The sequence below is a fragment of the Pestalotiopsis fici genome (assembly GCF_000516985.1).
Source record: "Pestalotiopsis fici W106-1 unplaced genomic scaffold PFICI_Scf_11, whole genome shotgun sequence".
NCBI classification, from domain to species: Eukaryota; Fungi; Ascomycota; class Sordariomycetes; order Amphisphaeriales; family Sporocadaceae; genus Pestalotiopsis; species Pestalotiopsis fici.
The window spans coordinates 1248498-1265088 of NW_006917101.1; the positions used below are offsets into that span (position 1 = coordinate 1248498).

General features: G+C 50.0%; 6 protein-coding genes across 6 annotated transcripts; 2 read left to right on the forward strand and 4 right to left on the reverse strand.

Annotated features, from left to right (window-relative positions):
- Window positions 1-976: 976 nt before the first annotated feature.
- PFICI_13370 (uncharacterized protein) lies at window positions 977-1368 on the reverse strand (the record flags this gene model as incomplete). Its single annotated transcript, XM_007841951.1, has 2 exons — window positions 977-1146; window positions 1215-1368. 2 exons carry the CDS (start codon window positions 1366-1368, stop codon window positions 977-979), a joined length of 324 nt encoding a protein of 107 aa, XP_007840142.1.
- A 2271-nt stretch (window positions 1369-3639) lies between these two features.
- PFICI_13371 (uncharacterized protein) lies at window positions 3640-4950 on the forward strand (the record flags this gene model as incomplete). The annotated part of the gene is made up of 3 exons (XM_007841952.1): window positions 3640-3938; window positions 4005-4097; window positions 4161-4950. The coding sequence occupies 3 exons, from the start codon at window positions 3640-3642 to the stop codon at window positions 4948-4950; spliced, it is 1182 nt and encodes a 393-aa protein (XP_007840143.1).
- Window positions 4951-5815: 865 nt separating this feature from the next.
- On the forward strand, window positions 5816-6701 carry PFICI_13372 (uncharacterized protein; the record flags this gene model as incomplete). The annotated part of the gene is made up of 2 exons (XM_007841953.1): window positions 5816-6035; window positions 6163-6701. 2 exons carry the CDS (start codon window positions 5816-5818, stop codon window positions 6699-6701), a joined length of 759 nt encoding a protein of 252 aa, XP_007840144.1.
- A 575-nt stretch (window positions 6702-7276) lies between these two features.
- On the reverse strand, window positions 7277-8046 carry PFICI_13373 (uncharacterized protein; the record flags this gene model as incomplete). Its single annotated transcript, XM_007841954.1, has 3 exons — window positions 7277-7357; window positions 7584-7792; window positions 7929-8046. The coding sequence occupies 3 exons, from the start codon at window positions 8044-8046 to the stop codon at window positions 7277-7279; spliced, it is 408 nt and encodes a 135-aa protein (XP_007840145.1).
- A 1799-nt stretch (window positions 8047-9845) lies between these two features.
- On the reverse strand, window positions 9846-12029 carry PFICI_13374 (uncharacterized protein; the record flags this gene model as incomplete). The annotated part of the gene is made up of 3 exons (XM_007841955.1): window positions 9846-10171; window positions 10306-10827; window positions 10895-12029. 3 exons carry the CDS (start codon window positions 12027-12029, stop codon window positions 9846-9848), a joined length of 1983 nt encoding a protein of 660 aa, XP_007840146.1.
- Window positions 12030-14851: 2822 nt separating this feature from the next.
- On the reverse strand, window positions 14852-16367 carry PFICI_13375 (uncharacterized protein; the record flags this gene model as incomplete). Its single annotated transcript, XM_007841956.1, has 2 exons — window positions 14852-16147; window positions 16197-16367. 2 exons carry the CDS (start codon window positions 16365-16367, stop codon window positions 14852-14854), a joined length of 1467 nt encoding a protein of 488 aa, XP_007840147.1.
- Window positions 16368-16591: the final 224 nt, after the last annotated feature.

A 16591-nucleotide genomic window follows, 5' to 3' on the forward strand; every position in this document is an offset into this window, starting at 1 on the left:
CAGCAGCCTACTATGCACATGATACAAATTAAGATCACAAGTTGAAAAGATATCTCTTCGTATTAGAAGCGAGTGACTACTATCTAACAGCTATCTAGCAAAGTACAGCAAAAGACCGACTACCCCAAGCCAAAGCCGAGACACCGAAAACGAATGACTGTAAAACAAATCGCGAACGAACGAGTGTTAAAAGGCAGCAAAGAAAAGTCAACAAAAGAGAGCTCAGAGTCTGCAGCGCCGACTCCTGACTTACCAGGTTTTTTTTATGATATCGCTTTCGGCTGTGCTGTCCTTAAACGATCGCTTAGCAGCAGCCGGCCCGTCATGAATATCGCTGGTAAGAATGATCGAAGGAACGAATGAAAAAAAAAAAAAAGAAGAAGAAAAAAAGACTCGCTATGTCGTGAATACCGCTTGTAAAAATGATCGAAAGAACGAATGAATAAGAAACGAAAGACAAAAAGACCAAAAAAAGAAGGACAAAAAGACTCGCTATAAGGGAAAAAGCCAGCGGCATAAAAAACCCTTCTGCCTACGCTGTGAAGTAAGTATAGTTAAAAGGCCTCCCCTAATGGGAGACCAAAACGAACGATGATAAGAATGAAGGGGGAGAAACGAACGATTGGGGATGTGACGTGGTGGGGGAAAACAAGACTAACAAAGCAAACGAACCCAAAAGCAAAGAAAACAGAAAACAGAAAACAGAAAACCCAGAAAACCCAGAAACCAAACTCCTTCCCCTTCCTACCAACTTTTTTTTTTGCATTTTTTATTTTTCTTCTTTTTTCTTTTGTTTTTTTTTATCTTCCATTTTTTTCTCCTTTTTTTTTTCTTGGGGGCAAATAGTGCAATGGGATAGGGGCAATAATGAACGACACAAACGAATGGAGGGGGGTAAATACTCAACTGAACTCCAACTCCAGAACGCCCGAAAACTCCTTACGCCGACGGGGAAATCGAAAAGGGGGACTTACTTTTACCCCCGACTGCTCGACAGAAGAAACCGCCGCCGCCGCTCGGCTGCGGCCTCCTGCCTCTGCCGCCGGGCCAGGTGGTCCTCCCACCCCTTCTCCCTCGCCTCCTCCTTCTTCTTCTTCTCGGCCTCGGCATCCAGCCGCCGCTGGATGGGCTCGGGATCTCGGGCGACTGGAGGCGGTTAGTATTTTTTTTTTTTTTCATCTCTTGTGAAAGAAAATGTAGAGAGAAAAACTTACTGGCCCGATTGCAGACCCGAATGTCGGGCCTGCTCTTCTTCAACCTCCTCTTCTCGTCCTTCCACTGCGCCCGTCGATGCTTGAACTTATCGTACCGAGCGCGGATGCGCTCGGCAACGGACGACAGGATCTCCGAGAATCGTTGGCCGGCCATCTTTTACTACGGAGAAGGTCAGCGAAAAGTGGGAGATGGGAAAACGTACCTGTGGGTGTTGAAAAAAAGTTGTTGTAAGTCGACGTGGTGGACTGTTGTGTGATGAAGAGAAGAGAGAGAGAAAAGAGGAAACCTCCCAAAAGGCGAGGGGCGGTCCTCAACTTATAGACGAAAGGCCGATTAGAGTTTGAGCACAATCAGTCTGTGAGTCAGAGATGGGAGTGGTTCCGGGGCTTCCGTGATTTTCGTGATGTTGCAAGATCAGTGCACCGTGCGATCATAAACTCTAATCCAGAGGTCCTGCCGCCTAAATGGCTGGGGACAGTGCATCAGTACTGATTTCACCACGGTGCTAGACTACATCTGGACGAAAAACTGCGCTGATGGTGCTCGCTACCACTGATTGTTCGGCCCGATTACTGTATTTCTGCCTAGAATACTGATTCTATGCTGCACTGGTTGATGCTATGCTGTACTGGTATTCGCTACAACTGGCTGTCCGGCCCGAATACTGATTCTCTGCTTAAGAAACTACTGATTCTATGCTGAAATAGTTGATTCTATGCTGAACTGGTTAATTCTATGCTGCACTGATTGATTCTATGCTGCACTGATTGATTCTATGCTGCACTGATTGATTCTATGCTGCACCGGTGTTCGCTATCACTGACTGTACGGCCCGAATACTGATTCTCTGCTTAGGATACTACTGATTCCACGCTGCACTGGTTGATTCGATGCTGTACTGATTCTATGCTGTACTGATCCCATACTGCACTAATTGATTCTATTGGATGCTACACTGATTCTCTGATCTCCCTCCACCCATGGCGTTTTACTGATCCTTTAGCCCAAGTACTGATTCTATGCTGTACTGATCCTCTGATCCTCCTCCCTACGTGTGGCACTTGATAGTACTGATCTTGTGCTGTACTGATTCTCCTTTGCTGCACTGATCCTCCGACCCCCCCCCTCCTCACGTGGCATATAGCATTACTGATCTTCCACTGGGCTGCCCAGGTGATTCTCTAGTGCACTCATTCTCTGCTGTACTGATTCTCTGATTCCCTTGCCACGTGGCATTTGGCAGTACTGATTTGATCCCAATCCACTAGATCTCTGCCTAGATACTGATTGGACTCGGGTTTGCTGAACTCCTGCCTGGGATACTGATTTTCTAGCCCAAACACTGAATTCTGCCGAAGGTAGGATACTTATTCTATGATCTTCCACGCGTGGGATTTTCCTAATTCGAATCTTCTAGATCTCTGTCTAAGTTTTGATTTTCTGCCTAGAATACTGATTCTCTGACCTGTTGCTGATTCCCTGATCCTCCTCCCATGTGGTACTTGTTAGTAATGATTTAATTCGGTTTCACTGGATTTCTGCCTGGTTACTGATGCTCTGATCCCCTCTCCACATGGCATTTCATAGTACTGATCCAATTGGAATTTTCTGACTTTCTGCCTAGATACTGATTGTCTGACCCAAGCACTGATTCTTTGACTTGAAGGCTAATTCTCCCGACTCCCCCCTAATTTCGTGCAGATTTTAGATTGGGGGTCATTTCTTCCTCTTCCATCATCTCTAATCTCAGCAAATCTGAGGGTTAACGAAACGGTTTGCTACATACAGGCAGAGATTGGGTCTTGGGTGTCTAGAATTCTGATGTAATAAGATTGTACAAGAATTAATTGCAATAGAAATATACTCTATTTAATTTCTTGAGCAGGTATTATGTGAAATGCAGACTTTTCCCATTGTATCAGAACACGTTTGGCAGCAGTATGACCGCCATTGTTGCATCAATCATGCTATCCATCGTCGCCTGGAAGCAGAGTGCCTATGATGGAGCCTTTTCGACCTCCTGCATCGCTACGTGGAAGACGGAAGAAATATATGTCGACGTGCCAATTCCAATCCATCCCACTACAAAGCTCGATGTGTGATTGCGGCTCCTATATAACAAATTTTGAATATAAAATCTATGTAGTCACTAAGACCCCTGACACCAGTCGTCTGATCGCCTTCTCCCATTGGTGGGGTTTTATAGGATCATGATGGATGCCAAGACGTTCAGTGCATCTTCAATTCACCATGAACCACACTAACAAGTACCCGTTTAGGGAATCTGGGAGGCTCAATCACCGGCCCAAATGAATTCTGTTTGAGACTCTGGTCTGTATAAAAACGTTGAAAAATCGAAGCTCGTCGAGGAAAAGAAATTCTGAAAAATGTAGAAAGCAATTAGAACTGCTCCCCAGTGTAGCCATGTCACGCAGCAGGATCGCACACATTGCAGCCCTTTCTGCGGCTGTGGGTGCCGTGTACGGCGCTGAGATTTACGTCTCGCCGACGGGCACTGGTACTGGTTCGCAGACTTCCCCGTATGGATCCATCCAATCTGCCGTGAATGCAGCAGTTGCTGGCGACACCATCTACCTCCGAGCGGGAACCTACTCGCCAACTACCAATATCCAGATCACCAAGAGCGGCACCGCCGCCTCGCCGATTACTCTCAGATCTTATCAGTCAGAGAAAGTGATTATTGATGGAGAGGCACTTCCTGGGTGAGTATGCTAACCCAGTATTTCTATGTATGCTGCAGCAAGCTGACGAGTCGTTCCTGATGCTAGTACTCCCTATGGTCTTGACGAATCTCTGCCAAACAACGAGAGAGGTATACTTCACATTGAAGGTGCCGATTATTGGAAGTTTTACAATCTTGAGTAAGGCGGACACCAAGACGATTCGACTGTTATTCAATGCAGAGAAGCTGACTTGCGACCAAGACTCATCAATGGCCCGTATGGTATCTACGCCCGCGACGCATCTCACAACTACTACGAGTTGCTCTCCACGCACGACAACTACGAGTCGGGCTTTCAACTCCAGGGCGCTTCAGAGTACAACACGGTCATCTACCTAGACTCGTACCGCAACCGGGACCCGCGCAAGAACGGCGAGAGCGCCGACGGCTTTGCCTGCAAGGAAGGCTCGGGCGAGGGCAACGTCCTGCGCAATGCGCGGCTCTGGGACAATGTCGACGACGGGCTGGACCTGTACATGTTCGGCTCGGCCGTGACCATTGACGAGGTCTACTCGTGGGGCAACGGCGTCAACCGCTGGGGCTTTACCGAGTTCGAGGGCGACGGCAACGGCTTCAAGCTCGGCATCACGGGCAACCCCGTCGCCAACCACACCATCACCAACAGCATCGCCTTTTCCAATGCCAAAAAGGGCTTCATTGATAATGGCAACCCGGGCTCTCTCACCTTTAACAGGAACACGGCCTGGAACAATGGGGACACGGGCTTCCTGATGCGCAGCTCGGCTTCGAAGCTGACTAGCAATGTGGCCGCGGTCAACAGCGCCAGTCCCCAGGTGAGCCTCACCAGCAATTCCACCTCGTCGGGCAACTCGTGGGATTCATCGACGACGTGGTCCAACAGCTCCTTTGTTAGCGTTGACCCGGCCACCTTGAAGGGTGCACGAGCAGCGGATGGTTCGGTGCAGGCCTCGGATTTTCTGATTCCTGCGTCTGGGGCTGCCATCGGAGCTTCGACAAAGGTGGCGGTTTGATGAGAGGAAGCGAGCATTATCTTGTGAAAGTCATGGCGGGGAACTTGCTTCAGCTGCGGAAGTGGTAGAGATGGTCCGAGTATGTAGAATACATGACTGAGAAAGAACGATAGATAGTAAGGACCAGTGACTCGCGGAATATATGATCTCTTTGTGTTGTAGAGCTGGTTTCAGGTATACCCATATATGCGTCCAGTGTATGGTCGGACAAGGGTGTTACGGTGCCTGCCAAGCCTTCTGTAGATGACCTACAGGGGCCGCATTTAGCACCTGGACCTAGGTGGATAAGCTTAATTTTTAAATGCCCCGGTCAATTGAGCCTGGCAGGGAAGGATGATGCAGAGCGACAAGAGATCAGCAATATTTGATCCATAGTAGGAGCATCGCAACGATCATCGCCAACTTTTCCACCTGCAAGTAAACAAAATTTTGCATACGCCAAATTAATCCATTGGAACCACCTTTGCATCGTGGCCAGCGGATATACAGTGTAGAATCGTATTCCGAGCCGTGACTCTGTCGCGCCGCACTCGAGCATGATGCCATCACCAAACTGGTTAGCCATGATAGCTAATATTGATTCAAACCCGGCCCAAGCAGCTCATTTCGGTTCTGGGAGCCGCCCAATTCCCCATCTATGGTCTGAGATTCATGCCTTCGTGGGCCCTCGTGGGACTTTTGTCACCAGGCAGAACTTTAACGATGAGTGATAAATGCCACTCTGGTTCTCTCGTGAACCAGTTTCAGTCCATATTCATTTGATTACAAGTCGCCGTAACTATTCCTATACCCCATTGACTCCCCTAAAAGTCAACTACTCTATATCATTCAGTCCTTTGAGACGAGCCAATCAACAGCATTCACCATGAAGTCCACAACCGCCCTCTCCGCCGCCTGGGCTCTTCTTGCTACGCGTCCGGCTCTGGCTCAGGATGACAACAGCGATTACCTCAATTCCGTCTGCTCGCCCGAAGGCGAATTTACATCTGGAAACATCCCGCCCTGCATCGATATTGTCAACATCGAGGCAGCTTGCCAGCCGAATGGCACGTCGTCACTGGCCCTCGAAGCGCACGCTCAATGCAGTAAGTATTCATCATCAGTTCCTCATGCCATTGCGTGTCCAATATTGCCTTATTCACCAAGACAATCAAGGACGGAGCAAATAGTCGAGACATAAAGAAAGACTGACCAACATCTCCCTTTTGATAGTGTGCGGCGGATCCTATTTTCCCGAGTGGCTCGGCTGCCGCCAATGCCTCTTTGACCACGGCGGCATGAGCAGGCGCAACCTGACGTACTACGAGTCCGTCATCCACACGGCCAGCGCGCTGCTCTGCGACGCTGCGACGCCGACGGCGCCGTTCCAGTCCGTCTTTGCCAGCGCCGCCGCCGAGGTGCCCATCCCCACCACGGGCGACACGGCGCTCTCGGATATAGCCCCGAGCGACACGGCCGTCAGCGTCTACTACACTGCTTCGGGGGGCTCTCAGGGCGCCGGCGCCATCACCGGCAGCGCCACGGCGGCCACGGCCACCGGAGATGTGACTACGGATGCCGCCGCGAGCACCACTGGTACGTCGGCTACAAAGACCACTTCCAAGGCTTCCTCGTCCAAGACGACGAGCACCGCGTCCGGGAGCTCTACGCAGTCGAGCTCGAGCAATTTTGCTGGCCCGACTGCGGCTCCTGCTGCAAAGAATGTGTTGCTTGCCATTGCCGGAGGAGCACTCATGGCGGCATTGCAATAAAAAGGGAGAAATTCGCGTTTCGTGTCAATGCATTTGCTGCAATGCGATTCTTGAGTAGAAACGGGGCGTGTTTATACTCTGTAATGTTAAATATGTAATGATGTATGAGAACAAGGCTCATGTGTTTTTTTGAAAAAGTATATATGCCAAATATATAAGAAGCAATGAAATACCAAGATGATCAGCATTTGTATCTGTACCGAAGGTTATAATCCCTGTTTTATGTGGATGAGCAGAGGAGTATGATACTTGCAATGGTCGATTTGATCTTTCAGATGCATCAAGACAATGTTCAGGGAGAATTCAATCACAGATTCGAAAAAAAGAAGAGTAATTGGACGAATCTCTTTTGACTTGGTTTCATTTTTGATCTTGTAGTTCCTTATTTGCCCGTCGAGCTTTTCATCCTAGGAAAGATGCATTTTGACTGAACTGGGCAATACTCCACAATTCGCGCTTCTCTTTTGGACCCTCATCCGCTATAAATGGACCATCATAATCTCCATATACACAAACGCCGATTCAACACACTCCAATTTCCCATGATGTTGTTTCCGATGATTCGTGATAACAATTTACTCGGGCATGTGGTCAAAGGGCTTGGCCAGCGACTCCTGGCAAAAGGGAAGCTTGCCGACGGTCCAGATTTCGGTATCCTAGAGGTTGGGGGAAAAGACTTTTGGTTAGTCCCTTGTGCTTTCTTTGGAAAATTGAGTTGAGGGGGGCTTAACAAATGGAGGAGAGGGGAAAGGGATAAAAGTCTGAGTATAAATCATAACATGACGTCACACGGAGACGAGGGGGGCGGATAACGTTGAGCAAAATCGGCAAGAGGGAGAATGCGAAAAGCATCCAGAGGGAGGGGGAGGAAAAAAAACTTACCGGCTTCAGCTTCTTCTTGTCCTCGCTGCTGAGAGTACCACCCTTGAGGGCAATGATGGGGGGAGCGGCATCGGGGTCGTGGGCAATGGGCGAGCCGCACTCGGGGCAGAAGATGCGGTGGACGTCCTGGCCCGAGGAGCCCTTCTTTGCGTAGCTCTTGGTGTTGCCGGTAATGGTGAGCTTGTCCTTGGGGACCACGACGACGAGGGCTGTCAAAAGGGGGAAAAGAATTGTGTTAGTCTACATTGTGGGAGAGCTCCTGAGGATCATTGTAAAAAGAGAAGGCTCAATGGCTCTCTTTCACACGTAAATGATCCAATCGTATATATGATGGAAGCAACTTACAATATGTGGAACCGCTCTGACGCTGGCAGTCATCACAGTGATCGTATCCGACAATGAGAGGGTCGGCATCGACCGTGTACTTGACAGAGCCGCAAAGACAGTGACCGCTGAGACCCATGATGGCAATGTGTTCAAGTTTGTTTCTTTTGGTGGTGGTTGAGTTGTAGTTGTTGTTGTGTGAGTACGGGTAGAAGTAGTAAGGGTTGTTTTTTGTGACTAGTATAGCACAGAAGATTGATTGACGAGAAGAAGGAAACAGTATTCGACAGTGGGAAGTCTTTCTTGTTTATATAGCTACCGTCTACTCCCTGATCTTCACAGAGATACCTCAATTCCCAAATCTTATTCGACAAGAAAGTAACGGTCAGCGCTGCGGCACGTGTGTCCGCACATTGTACTTACTGCATTACACGGACCTGCTATCTACGCATTCCTGGCTCACGTTCTTGCAGCTAGCTACCAGCTACAGGTACGTATGTACGTTGCTGCTATCCCAGAGGCATAGTGTTCTACTCTGTAGAGTTTAGGTAATTCGACGACCGAGACACAAAACACGTCCCACTTCTTTTTCTTTCCGGACCAGGATTGATCTCAAATTCATACACTGGCCTGTTTGTATCAACCTGCAAACTTGCGTAGCTTGCCCCAGGTGTCAGGCTTGTCTTCTCAGCGGGCACCATCTTTCTTACCTGCTATAGGCAGAATGATCTGCTTTGACCTGCATTATCCCACATCCCACGCGGGTGCCACTTTTTGACACCACGATGACGATGGAGGGGTTCGAGGTGGGTGGGCTTCAGGTCTCTGTAGAATGGCGGGGTAGCTACGCTAGCTTCGTAGGTAGCTGTCCTGTCGGGGACTTAGCTCAGACTATATCACCATAGTATGATGGTAGTACCACGGCACTAGCTTTTTTTCAGCTTTCTCAATGGGGTTCAGAAGGGGTCCTTTTTGCACGCAGCCATCTTGTACATGTAGTCAGTCGGTCAACGAGATTCTTTGAGAGAATATCAATTTCATTGGCATTGGCATTGTGAAGGGGAAAAGGTACAAGGCCTGTTCACGGTGATCAAGCATAACGTATTGGCAAGTCCCCGTCCTTGACTCGGCCGACATCTCTCCACAGCCAAAAAAGAACATCATCTTACCTAGCCATCGTACGAATGTGACACGGCACAGGTGGTGATGAGCTGCAAGTGCTACCTCGAAAAAAAGATGGAGCCCATGCTGCTATTTGTCATGGCCCTGCATAGCTTTTCGATCTAACCCAACAAGCAGAGATCGACCTCCCAAGCTCGCCAAGCTTACAGTATCTATCGGTTTCTTCGGGGAATAGATGGATTGTCAATTCAGGGGGTTTATGGGGAGGGGGTTGTTTTCCTTTGACAAATAATGTCGGGCGAGAAAACCGGGTGGAAACGATAAAGAGACCCTGGGCAATGGACGGATTCAGTATTTGGAATTGTTGCTTGGCGGCACTTCTGAGCTGCCCTGGAGCTCGGGCTTGGGCTGGGTGGGCTGTAACGCAGATACTCCTGCAGGACAGAAGAAAAAGTGGAACACCACGTAGGTCGAAATCCCATGTCACTGATTGTAACATTGGCTGCTGATGGTCATTCTTCATATCAGTCCAGTTCGTGAAGGTGTCACCCTTTTCTCGTTCTCAACGGTGGGTCGGATATCAATGCTTGCTGCTTTCAGGACTACCGAATCGGGGCGGTTTCATGTATCACGTTCGGTTCATCTGCAATAGATTGTACCATGACCTCACAACACAGGTATTTGAAATCACCATATCCACACCTATTCATGAATGTTTATACGAGCATAATTAAACATCTATTTCTTGATATGATGTATTTACTACTATGATTAAGGGGAGGCATATGTGCATGTGGGCTTCAAATAAACTGCTCCTCACGGCAAGGAAATCAAAAACTGCGTCGCCACGCTCGGAACCCCGGCCCCATTGAGCGCAAAGAGCATCCAGTATCCAGGCAAGAGCACGCCGGGATCAGTCGGGAGCGTGATGCTGTAGGTCAAGGTGCCCGCATTGGTCGTTGTCAGCGGCACACGCCTTTGGTCCGTGTTGACCGTGTGCGTGGATGAGCCGTGACGGATGAGGGAGAAAGTGGCCGCCACGTCCGTCGACACAGTAAAGGTCGCGCCTGGCTTCAGCGTCGTCGCTGATACTGTTTTGATCGTGGGCCGCGTTGCTCGGCTGCCGTCAGCATTGAACAAGTCTGGAGAGAGTATCAACGACGTTAGCTTCTCATTGCTCTCTTGGAACGAGATGGCATCACCACACTGACAACGCGTGACCGTCGTCTGAGGTGCTGAAAGGATAGTAGACGAACACGGGAGAGCTGCTACTTACAAGGAGGGCTATAGACTTGGGCTGTGAAGTGGTTCTGCTGACAACCAGTCCCGCAAAGCCCGCCGCCGCCACTCAGAACTGTCGCATCCGGCAACAAGAGTCCAATGCTGTGGTAGTTGCGAGGCTCGGCAATTGGGGCGACGACCGTCCAACGCAGAGTCGAGGGGTCAAAAAGCTCAGAAGGTAAGGACGACGTCGTGTCGGTGAAGGGGACCGCATAGGACTGTCCGCCAAAGACGAGCGTCTTACCGTCCGGGAGCACAACAGCGTTGGCGAATGATCGTGCGTACGACATACTGGCGACTTGGGTGACTGTTGGTGTCGCTGCAGCGTCGCCGAGCTTGATTCGGTGCACATTCTTGGTCGCGGAGGAGTCCTGGTAGCTCGGCGAGCCGCCTGCCGTGAGGATATAGCCATTCACGGCGTCGTACAAGGTGGCGGTTCCGCACATGGAATCAGGGTCCGAAGCTCGGGTTCCAGCCGACTTGTAGGATCCCGTACCGCTTACATTGAACCAATTCACTATCGGTCCTGTTAGTCGATTGTTTTGCAAAGATTAGTTCCAGTCCTTGTTATGGGTAATACTGACTTGCTTTGCTGGGCCCGGCTTGGAAGACCGAGTTCGCCTTCCATGCAAACAGCCAAGCATGATTATCCGTCCTGAAAGCCCCTTGAGCGTCAGCCGTGAGAATTGGAGTAACCGAGCATCCAGCCAGACTCGTCCAAACATTGGAAGTCGAGTTATAGATCTCGCCATTCTTCCCGCCATAGCCACCGCTCCAAGACCCGCCGATTGTGAAGATGCGCCCATCACCAATGGTCGTCTGTGCTTGGTAGCCTCTACCAATCGACATCTGGGCACCAGTTTGCCAGGCTCCAGTTGAGGGAAGGTAGTTGCTCGTTTTCTTGGCATCGTTGCCACCAGTGACCACGATCAAACCCTTGGCATCCATCGAGATACCGGGGCAGAACATGTCGTGGCCAGTGTTGGACACCACTTTTGGCGTAACAGCCTGGGACGATGGAGTCCAAAGCGCAGTATCGGTCAGGCCAGTGCCGCCAGAGAAGAGATCTGGGCGGAAAGCTGACCAGAAGACCACAACGTTATCCCCAGAAATGGCGCCCGCTGCAGGGACGATGGGGAGGTTGATGGTCACGTCCCAGCTGCCTTGAGACGACTTGGTGGGCGCCACGTACTTGCTTCCGTCCAGCGTCGTGTCGGGACTGTACACGTACAGCTCGGCAATGCTAGACCATTGGTTGCCAGCATCTTGAGCCTCGGACGAAGCCGTGATGCGAACATAACGGGCACTCGTGTTGGACCAGAACGAGTACTTGGTCGTAGCGTCGCTGAGCCAGTTGCCGTACGCGACGGGCGAGGACCAGGTCGTGCCGTCCGTGCTGACCGTGATGTTGTGTTGTCCAATATCTCCGTTGCGTTTGCCGTCCTGACGAGGCTGGTAGCCGAGTCCGTTGACGACGTACGACTTGAGCAGGTCTACCTGTATATAATGCGGTAGCGGTGCAAGCGAAGGACTGTATTGTGTGTGCCAAAACGTGCTAGAGTTGCCGTCAATGGCCTTTGCTGCTTCGTTACCGGACTGGACGCTATCCGCAGATGCGACCCAGCCGGTACGCGAGATGGGTTTCGCCCAGTCCCAAGTCACCTGGGAGGCAACCAGAGGGACCAGGCAGAGGCCAAAAGACCATGTGACCAGTCTCATTGTTATCCAAAAACTGTGCAAGTACAATAAACGAGAGACAAGACTAATGATTTGCCTAGTGATTTACTCGGCGGGGATAACAAAAGACCAAGACTTGTTGCGATATCAGAATTCTTAGGATGCCGAGAGACGTATTTAAGTAAACTGGACTCCTTGACCGAGGGAAAGGCCAATGACTATTTTTGGACGTGGCATATGGCTCATGGCATGTACAGAAAGTGCGAACGACACTACAGAAGCTCAACTCGGATATCTCTTGGCATGCCTCGGCAACCTTGCATATGGCCATAGTATACGCGCGGGGACCTGACATCCGCAAATGTGCAGTCGATCGCGATCTATCCTCTGGTTTATCTTGTATGTGACCCATCTCGAAACTGGGATTCAACACAAGCTACCATATGCACGTTCGGACAAGCTGCGTAAGCTCGCGTTGGGCAAAATAATAAGAAGAAGAAAAAAAAAGGCGGTATGCACCCACAAGCTCACCGTGGGCCGGAGTCGGAGTCCAGGCACGGAAGTCGTATAGCGATGCCTAGCCTTGTATCGTGAGGCGTGGGAAATATTGGACGGATGTAAGCCTCATTGGTCTGACTGAATAAGCGAAGAAAGAAGAGAAAGATGGCTGGAGAAACTATGGGGTGGCAAGTGGCGTCATGCAATAAGCTTATAGAATGGGCATCTTTTTTCAACATCTGCATGTGCATCTCCCATCGTACGACGATCGTGGATCGGCGTGGAATCAATGTTACGGACCGGTCCGTGGAGGTAGTCTCCATTCCATTTGCAAGTGCGCCCACTGGCAATGGACAGGGCATAGACACGACCACAACATCTGAAAGATACCATTAAATTGGCGTCTGCATATGATCAGGATTCTCCTTGTTCGTTGCCAAAACGCCAAAAACACAACATCTCAGCTGACAGCTCTTCCGGGGGAAATTATGACAGCCGCGACAAGCTATTCCTCGAATATAGACTGATGCCTGGTATTTCAGCTCTGCGCCCTGTTATCAGTCCGACTCCCAAAATGGATGAGTGTGACAGGGCCTTTGTTCCTGCAGTGACATGGCCAAGGCCAAACCCTCGTTCGGTTAACACTCCCGAGCTGCTGTTAGCCTGCTCCGATGCAGATAATTCACGAGGCGGGCCTACATTCCGGGATGTTTTCTTTTGTTTTCTTTCGTATGCGCAGTTCTATCCTTGTACTTGAGGCTGACCTGCCTCGAGAAGTGGCCCTGTGCCTCGTAGACGCAGTGCAATTCCGTTATACGATGAAAGAGTGTGTCAGAACTATCACAGCTTATAGGTCAGAACGTGCTGAGTGAGACGAATAAATTTTCCCAAGATCTTAGGCCAAGAACTCCTCATCAAAGAATCCTTGCAGTTGCTACGGAAGATTAGAGTAGAGCAGACATCGCACAAATTACGATTTTGGTTGCTTCCTCACAATGGCATTCACGATATTCCCATCTGCACGACTATCAAAGACGAGTAGACTACCCAATCGGTATCACAATTCCAGAGTTCTAATTTTGGGTCCGCGGTGACGGCGGCCTCTTAGCTTGCGCAATCTGTATATCAGGATTCACTGAACGAATAGAAGACACTCGGTTGCTTCCGAGCTGGAACCACCTTCTCAATGGGGAACAGCCGCAGAGAACGACCCCTGTCGCTGCGCATCGCACACGGACAACGCTCAACGGTGAGCAGCACGTGGGGTGGTTCAAAAGCAAGTGCAAAAGACGTTGGGAATGAATCTTTGATGGATGGCTATTGAAGTTTATTAGATTGGAGGAAAAAATAAATGAGGTTGGTAGCATTGGAACTAAGCACTGGGAGCACGCGCTACTGTACGTGATATTCGACATCCTGATTGCCTGGATCGACTATTTGATGCCAACAGGAATCTTGAAACCAATTCCAGGTACATGGCAAACATCTCGGTGAGATCCTGGCAAGAGCACGCGAACTATTGACGAACAAATCCCGATGACTTGGTCGCCAAAAGAGGCCGATGACACCCTATCTGGCCGCTGACTGCAGACGGCGGGAGGTGGGAGCAATCGGGTCGTCGAGATCATGTTTGTGCAAGTGAAAAAGTCTTGATAGGCTATTTGCGCTGCCTTGAGGGTACATGGCACGATATTCTTTGAGAGTGCTCGACAGAATGGACGGATGGAACGTGGGCTCGGAGCCCTCTTGTCTCAGTGTTCTAGACAGTGTTGTAATGATTCAAGAGAATATCGCTAGGATTAAATGATCTCAGCAGTAAAGATTCACATGAAAAGGCTTGGAGTCGGACAATTCTTCAAGTGAGCTACGACCAGGGTAGCATGACGAGCTCGATCATCAAGCTATCTTCCCCTGGCTGTTGTATTCGATTTGCACCATAATCGCACAAGCCTGTGTGTGCCATGCGGCATGATGTATGCAATTCAACAAAATATGGTCAGCCAACTAACACTAGATTGTGTTTCTGCCTCCACGCTGAATCAGCAGGTTTGGATTGGCAATATGCACATCGCAGTCATCAACCCCGTCGCTTAAGCATCCGAGCCTGCGGAACCCACTTGGCAGATACGCGGCGTGGGGTGTTCTTGACCCTAAATGGCAGTTCAGCCGCACAATGCCTCACGGATGCTTGCCTTGAAAACAAGATGTTCTGGATCGAGATGGATTCATCGCGATTCTAGACTGCTGCCGGTCTTCCGCGCTGTAGTCCGCATACATCCTCGGTTGACTTCACAAACAAGAGGTTCAAGTCGTCCGTGCTAGCCGCGGGTGCATGTGGCTCATCCACCATTTGGCGTTTGCACTGTTCATGGAGTCAAGTTCCAAGCCGAGAGAACCCTCAAAGCTAGTTGTTCCAGCCACAGCAGCTCTAGACTCCCCAGAGCGATCCGGTCTGCTACAAACATGCGCAGTAAGAGAGACCTATAGACCTTCTTCTCTGTGTCCGATTCGTGCTCTAGGACATATGCATCCATGGAAGATATCCTGAAATCTCTGATATCTGTCTTGACATGCGTGTCTGGGGGTTTGCTGGAGGCCTGAGCAGATGTCAATGGCCGCTCTATCCGCTGAGGCCTTTGTCGAAGACTTTGAATAAGCTTGAAGCATCCAAAGTCTACAATATTTCGAGTGGCAAAGGCCGGCGGCGGCTTCTTGAAAATCAATTTCGGAAGTAGTTCTGGTTTAGATATCCAAATCGTGCAATTGTCGTGGAGTTCGCAAAACAAAGCCTCAAGATCATGAGCGTAGTAAGCGAATCTGGTGTAGAATACCGGTGTCAATACCTTGAATTCCAACACATTTCTGCCGTTGTCGATACTTTCTTGAGCTGATGGAGACATCATAGTCTCCCCTTCAGCATTCGAGACGCCGCTAGGGATATATTTGACCTCCACCACAGCTGGGGTTTGGTTCACTAGATGTCGAAGGTATCGTCGGAATATAGCCTCGAGTTGACGCTCCGTATCATCCGCCCGGCGACCCATACTTTCCTTCAGTGGCTCTGGCCGGTACCAGACATGGAGCTGACGCTTGAAAAACAGGACGCCAGCCTCCTTGACAATTCGTGGGAAGGTGACGAACCCGACCCACCACCAAGAGAATAAGAATTTGAGCTTCCGCCATGTTGTCATCGTCATTGGGTCTATGGCAGCTCCGTCGGAAAAGATGCGGGCGACGAGTTTTGCATGTGATTTGGACGAGAGTAAATTGATGGTGCTGTCAATCGAGCCGCTGCCCTCGAGCATTGGCGCAAACGGGTCATGTGCAACAAGTGAGTAGCCGCCTTTTCGTGAGTTGAAAGGCGAAACATGAAAATCCTTTGGCCAAGCACGGCGCATTGTGGTCGTAGATGGCTTGGTCAGCGGTTTCACATCTACCCCCGTCTCGGCGAGTATTTCGTCTGCTGTCTTGGATGAAGGGTCATCCGACGACAGGAAATACATGCGCCGCTCGTCAAAGGTATTGTTGACCTCTAGTATCATGGCAGTCATTTCTTTCTCGGCGGAATATAGATACCAAAATGAAACAGGGTTGAAGTGGTATCCTAGCAGTTTAGCCGCAGTGGTAAGGTAGGCAAAGGGATACCGGGATGGGTCGACACCCTGCCACAACGTCAGCGATATTTAAATGCAGAGTCCAAGATGAGCGTACTTGAGATGTGAGATATTTGTCCAACTTTTGTCTCAAGGTCAGATGACCGCTGCCTCTTTCAAGATAGTCGGCAGAGTGAATCTGATACCACCCCTTCCTTGCCGTGTTAGGTGGCCCGGTCGCTATCATACCGTTCGCGTCACCTTCCCAGCCAACAGGTACACCGACCATGAGGTAGGAGTATTTGAAGGAATGTTTCTTTGGAAACAGTCTGGTGTGAGTGGTCTGGCACGGAAAAAGCAGCGGCTTTAATGGCCCGGCTGTTTCTCCAGAGGTGCTCCGTATGCCCAATCGACTCCATCGCCAAATTAAATAAAGTAAACCGAGAGCCGCGGCGGTAGAATAGAGCACCGACACATCATATGAATGGTGTTGCCATAGAGGAACCAGCGCCT